Source organism: Sceloporus undulatus, chromosome 2 (assembly GCF_019175285.1).
Source record: "Sceloporus undulatus isolate JIND9_A2432 ecotype Alabama chromosome 2, SceUnd_v1.1, whole genome shotgun sequence".
Taxonomy (NCBI): Eukaryota; Metazoa; Chordata; class Lepidosauria; order Squamata; family Phrynosomatidae; genus Sceloporus; species Sceloporus undulatus.
In genome coordinates, this window is record NC_056523.1 from 57,906,139 (window position 1) to 57,912,888 (window position 6,750).

The window sequence follows — 6,750 nt, forward strand, 5'->3', positions numbered from 1 at the left end:
GTTATATATCTTCAGTAAAATGATTGTAAGGGAGTACTAGAAAGCAGTGTTGGGCACCAGTGGCTCATAGTCCTAATGGGGGAGGGAGCTTCTCACCACCATTTCAGAGTGAAACCCCCCATTGGGGCTGAACCTAGTAGAGGGGCATTTGAATACCTGTTTCAGCCTTTGTTGATCTGATGCCCTCCTTTTGTGCTGCTGCTGCTGATGACTATCATCCTCCTGCTGCTTTTTATTTACTGATATTCTGCCTTTTCCCCAAGATTGGGATTCACTTTCATTATGTTGGCTGGAGTGCTAATCCAAAATATTCAGACAGCACCAGTTTGAGGAAGGGTGCTGTGTTCCCTGGCCACTGGAAGTCTTAGTCTCCTCCTCGTTTCTGAGCTTTCACGTAGATTTGACAAGATCTCCCAAGCTCTTGGAACAGTAGAGTGGGAATTTTCATAAACAAAGTTCAATTTAAAAAAAACTGTACAAATTTATAGGACTGTTAATGGCATGCATCAAATGTATAAGGTAAACTCACAGATGCTCCTTTCCCTTACCAGTCATTCACACTCTATCCTGTGTTGTTCTCTATCACACTCTATCCCGTGTTGTTCAAGAGGGTCCTCAGGTACTCTACAAAAGTTTTTCAGGGTTAAAATGGCTACAGGACAGAAGAGAAGGCAGGACAGTTTTTGTCCATGAAGTTTCTTTTGGTTGTATTTCTTAAGGGTGAAACAGACTGCCCCAAAAAGGCAGATTGGGGCCACCCCAGAGCTGCTTGCCCCGGAGCTGTAGCAAGCACACACCACAGCCCCAATCTGCCCCACCGCCAGCCCAATAGGAGCAGAAAAGATCCACTTCTATTTTGGCCAGTAACGGGCTCCCTTAAGTGGCCCTGCCACAACCCCAGGATGGCTTCAAAACACCATGCCTTCAAGCCGCCTAGAAGCTGGCTTTTCTGGGCCATCTATTCGGCCCCTGTGTCACACAAAATTCCCACGTGGTAAACTATACTTGTCTCTCTTCTTATACTGTTGGTATCTTTAAACTTTGAAGGTAACTTATTTTTATAGGCTTTTTGCTTTTTAACAAAGTGCTTATGAAGATGAAATTTAATAGTGTCATATTTTACTCTGTGTTGAAGAGGACGTAGAACAAACAGCGTAACAGAACATTTCCAATTTTTGTTTCTTTTTAGGAGAAGAAGAACCTCCTTTGCTTGCTGTCACTAAATCCCTAGTGCCTGGAATATGTAAAGCAGAACTTCATTGCCATATCCGCACTGAGGAACTGCAGGCAGTTGCACCTTTATAACACATTGCAAGATTGTTACGCATTGCCACTTTATCAACAGCCTCTGTGTATGCATTATTAATCTCTACATCATTACAACCACATGACCTACTTGAAGAAAAAAAAACTTTCTGGGAGGATTACCTACACTGCTTCTCAGGGGAGTTTATGGCCAGTATATTTCTATACATAGTTCTTTTTTTTATAAAGGATTTTCCTGCTTTGTTACTATAACACACATTTTTTTTTGCATTTTGTTCAGTAATAATTGTCCTGCATTTAACATAACAAATAATCAATGGTACAAATTTAACTGGGAGTAAAACACAGGAAAATAGTTAATAACAGTGGTCTAAATTCCACTGAAATATTATGCTGGCAGTCTAGATTTACATGATGTATGAAATGGTTCAGCACACATGTTACTCCAGACTGATCAGTTTTAATGCATAATTTCCATCAGGGAAGCCATATTTAGTTAAAATATAATCAGAGCTTCCAGAAGTCTCAATCTAGCCATGAAGAAGGAGAAGAGGTGAGCACACAAGCACAGGAGGAAGATAGAGTCATTTTGTGTAACACTAAACAGAATGTTAGCGTTATGGCCACATAAGCTAAACACGAGCCAGAAGTTTTGGGTCCCCTGATATTCCATGTGATATATAACATTGCTTCTGGATCTAAGTGCTATTGGTCTTGATAGTATAATAATAAGTAGACAATAGATTTGAGGATGGGATTACTGGATTCACAATGTTAAAATGCCAAAGACTAGGCCTATGAAAAAATAGGCTCTATAGAAGAGTAGTCTCTATTTTAAAAACAAAACAAAACTTCCTCTCTTTTGTTAAACTCTTATGTTTAAGCTCTGCCTAGTATGTTTTGGCAGTAAGTTAGACGTGTCATTATTTTCTGTCTCATGTTAACCTGTGGACCTATTTATGTTAATTGCTATTTTGACATTTCAGTTTGAGAATAGTTTAAATGTAAATTCCATTGTGTTTATTTGTTGTGGTTAACTGCCATCAAGGTCAGCTTTGACTAATGGTGACCTGAGTGAGTGACCTTCAAGTCTCCTTGTCCCCAACAGCCTGTGGACCAAGACTGCAGACTCAAGACCAAGACTGGCTTTCTTGATTAAATCTATCCAGCTTCCTGTTGTCTTCCTTTTTTCCTACTGATTTCTACCTTGTTGTCTTTTCTAGAGAGTCATAGTGTCTCATGATGTGTCCAAAGCACTACAGTTTTAGTTTAGTCACCTTGGCTTCTAGGGAAGCCAAGTCTTCTACAAATTTTCATTTTAAATTTATTTGTCATGTAAAGAAACTTGCATCTCCATAAATGTTCTTGTTTGAACCCACGGAAGACAAAGTACCATTTACAGGTGATCAGGAAAAGGTGTGAGGACAAAATGTATAAATAATAATTATAAAGCTTAAGAACTGCTGACATGACCAAGCACAATAGAGAATCTTTAACATCACACAGGTGCACACAGAATCGCAATGACATTACAACCAGTACAGCCTCCACTTTACAGTGGTGTTGTGGATATGTTAAGTATATTATTGTTCATGTTATTTTCCAGTTTATCAAACAGAGTCAGACATAAAACTGGGTGCATATGTTGATTCAGTATGTAAAAGCAATTAGAGCCTTTATGCAAAAGTATTGTGAGCAAACTCTTGCAGTGAGGACTAGTTACTTTTCTCAAAACTAATATTTATGTTCAGTCTTCTATTTGGAAGCAAGTCCCATTGAGTGTAGAAATACAGGCATAGAATTTCAGCTTCTGTTGCTTTAGTCTGATCTGAATAGCAGTATGTACACCAAGTTTGGTAAGCAACATTGTCAATTTTTTCAAAAAGGAATTTATACTTTCTTGAATAGATTAAAACTGAGAGGAAATTTTTAATGAAAAATCATTCTGGTAAACAAACATGTTACTAATTATGTTAAACCTTTGCACTGCAGTTGCCTGCCCAGTCTGTCTGTATGTGTGTTGACCACTTGAAAATGAATCCTGTGTATCCTGATTACTTGAAAATCTAACTCCTAATACTTTTTTCAAGAGCAAACACACAATTCCTTTTGGCAGTTTTAAGTGAATAAAATGTTTATGAATTTTTAAAACTTAAACCACTGTGACAAACTCATCCAACAAGGTGCATTACAAAAATTTGTAATCAAAACATTGGATGGAAGATCCAGTTGTAGATGGCACTAGATAGAACATAGGTTGCACTGAACAGATATAGAGCAAGCCAGTTTTGGAACCCAGCACCCTCCTCTCTGCCCTCAGAATTTTTCAGTCCTCCATATGTATTTTTGCCCTTCGCGACTAGTAGCCAACCCTATTCAGGAAGATTATTTCCAGAAGAAAAGTATTGGGAGGAAAGGGATGTCATATGCATGCCATACATGCTTAGATCCTCAACTAAGTTATTTGATTGCTCAAGATATGAATAGTTTTTGCAGAATGTGAATAGTTTTGCAGTCTCTCATCCTCTTTGGATTTGTTTCTGTTAATGGCATTTCTACTGCATCAGTGTCTCTATGATAGAATATCTCAAGGTAGCTAACATTCCTAGTTCAAAGTACTAATGCTGTATTTTGATACAGTTTCTGTGCTAGCCAACATATTAGAGTATGTATGAGACTTCTCTGGACTGCAGCCTATGGCATCAAACAGCATACATTTTCCAGATACAATGACACAAATGATTGTTCTTGCTGTTACAGAGTAACACCCTTCCAAAAAACAATGTTAGAAGAATTTTAGTGTTTGAATTAGATCATTTATTTATAAGTATAAGAAAGAGAATGAACTCAGAACATTCTTTTGATGGTAATGGAAAATGAAGTAAATATTACAGTAGGTACCCATTTTTTAAAATCTCTATTAAAGATTACTTTAACTATTGTTTCTAATTCTCTAAGAATATCAGTAGTAATCCTTTACATCTCATATTTTCAAAAAATAATAAATAAATCCCTGAATAAATATTTAACATTTCATGTGGATGGCCTATATTTTCAGGTGGTAGAAATATTTTAGAAGCTGACGCCTACTTGCCAGCCAGTCAAAGTAACACTTACCTGTATGTGCCTCCATGCTATATACAGTTGGCTTGATTCCCCTTGATTCTTTGAAACTATCATCTGCTCTTCTACTTGTTCTCAATTAATTCCCCCCATGTTAAGACAGAGAAAAATCTGTTTGCAGCTATCTTCTCATTCCTCCTTTGGTTTGCCCTTTTTATTCCTGACACAGATTGTTATAATGACCCAACAATTGCTACCTAAGGTAGACGATGGCCTGCCAAATAATAGCCATAGAAGTGAGTAACTCCATCTGGTGGAAGTGACATACCTACAGCAGTGCTTATTAAACCTCCCCACCAGCCTGCTTTTGCAGTCTGGTGCTCTCCTGTTGAATAGCTCACACCTCATATTGTCCCAGCATAGATGGCTCATGTCACTGTGAGTTCCAGTCTTGGGGAAAAGGTAGGATATAAAGAAAGTTAATGATAGTTAATAATAATGTTGAGATACTAGTTCTGACTGAAATGGGTCTTTTAGCTGGGTGATAGCAAAGCAGCTCCTTCCCTCCCACCAGACTACAGGTGTCTTTTTGCCCTCTGCCAAGAAGAGTGAACAAAAGGAAAATTGCCAACTTGTTTACATTATCTTCTTAAAGAATCCAGGATGTGTCATGTAGTTAATTGAATTCAAAAGAGTTCATGAGCTAGATGAATAAACCAAGCATTTATAAGGAACACTGGTTCTCTTTAATGCTATGCTCAGAGTCAGTTTTAAAAAGAAGTTGTTTTGCAACCCTCCCAGCCCCATTATTTGTTAAACAACCTAGTACGTATAAGAATTACAGGAAAGCCAGAACATGTACTTGTACTTTGGTAATCAAATTATTACCTTAGTTTCCATTTTCAAAAATATATACGTTACATTTCTGTTAGAGCAGCCCAAGAGGAATGTTATGCTATTCTAAAAGAGAAAGCATATGGCTCTCAATTCACCTATTTATTGTGACATTTTTCTCCCTCAGTTAATTTTTGCACTGGCCACAACCCTATGCAGATTTCTGCATGTTTTACCCTGTTTATGGCTACTGGATCTGTTACTACAAATGTAGGAAGCTTGCTGGTAAAGCAAGAGCCAATACAGTGGTTCTGTAGAAACAAGTCATTTCCATGCATGGAGTGGGTGCCTTCTTCTGTTTCTCCATGTGCATTGGCTTTCCCATGGGATGTATTTTTTAAAATTTCTTTGCTAGGTTGACTTTACTCATTGGTAGAGTCCTGAATGAAAATGGCTAGCATTTTCTTTCTAGCAAGGAAAAAGAAATTAGAACCTCTAAGGTTATTTTGAGCAAGTGATGGAGAAATGACTACAAAATATTTTTCTTGCCTTTATGTTGTTTCCCTATTCTCACTTTGTTTCCCTTTTTCTTTTCAATGTAAAAATTGATAATGGCATACCTTTGAGAAATGATGTTTCTCAGGAACTGCTCCTGTACAAACTCAATTGGAACATGCACGTTCTGCAAATCCCATTAATTGTGTTGAGTCAATGTGGTTGTTTATGCTACAGAAGAATTACATAGTCCAGAAAACTTTGGATATAAAAGGTGCTATGCCCTTTAACTCTCTAGCTGAAACCAGCTGTGCTTACCTTTGTCTGAATTGTGCCACCCTGTACGATGTGCTTGAGGATATTTGGTCATAGGTTCTTCCATTCATGAATTCCAGTAGAGACTTTGGGGCAAGGGACTGATTTTTAGTGATTCCCACAGAAGGCTGGAGGAATCAGGAAATCAGAATATCAAAATCCCTCTCCCTGCTAAAGTTCCCTTGTAAGGTTAGCGGTAAAATTTCCTGAATGCCAAAAATGTTGATAATACACTTTAGAAGTTAGGTTGCTATTTTAGCATTGTTATAAAGACTGAATTGGTTTTTTAAATGGTAACGTAATCCCTTGTGTATTTTAGATTACACAAATGAGGAAGTAAAACATTTTTAATGTTTATAATTCTTGTGTGAATAAATTAAAAACTGTATCAGCATGGGTGAACGTTTAAGTAAATGTATCAGTTTTCATGTTTATGTACATGGATATAAACTTTTTACAATAGCTGATATTTGGATGAATTTAGTTTTTATGTTTCAATAATTTTAGAATTAACACCAGAATAAAAAATTGTAAAATTTAACCTGGAGTGTCTTGTTCTTTTTATAAGAGGCATGTTTTTGTAAATGTGACACAATAGAAGCACATATTTGTATCTTTTTGATATATCTTCAAATAAAAATTATATACTACTCGTATATTAAAGGAGACCAAATAAAATGACAGGACTAAAACATTAATCTTCTACAGTCATGCTGCAGGAAAAGAGATTCCACCTCAACATTAGGAGGAACTTCCTGACAGTAAGGGCTATCCGAC

The 6,750-nt window shown here is 37.0% G+C and overlaps 1 protein-coding gene across 1 annotated transcript in view; it reads left to right on the plus strand.

Moving 5' to 3' along the window:
- The window catches only part of IL17RD (interleukin 17 receptor D), a gene marked incomplete at its 5' end in the record, with an annotated part of 33,873 nt that extends 27,391 nt beyond the window's left edge, over positions 1-6,482 (plus strand). The window contains one exon of the mRNA XM_042447465.1: positions 1,190-6,482. Coding sequence (XP_042303399.1) covers positions 1,190-1,305 — 116 coding nt within the window. The remainder of the gene's footprint in view (positions 1-1,189) is intronic.
- Between the last annotated feature and the right edge of the window lie 268 nt (positions 6,483-6,750).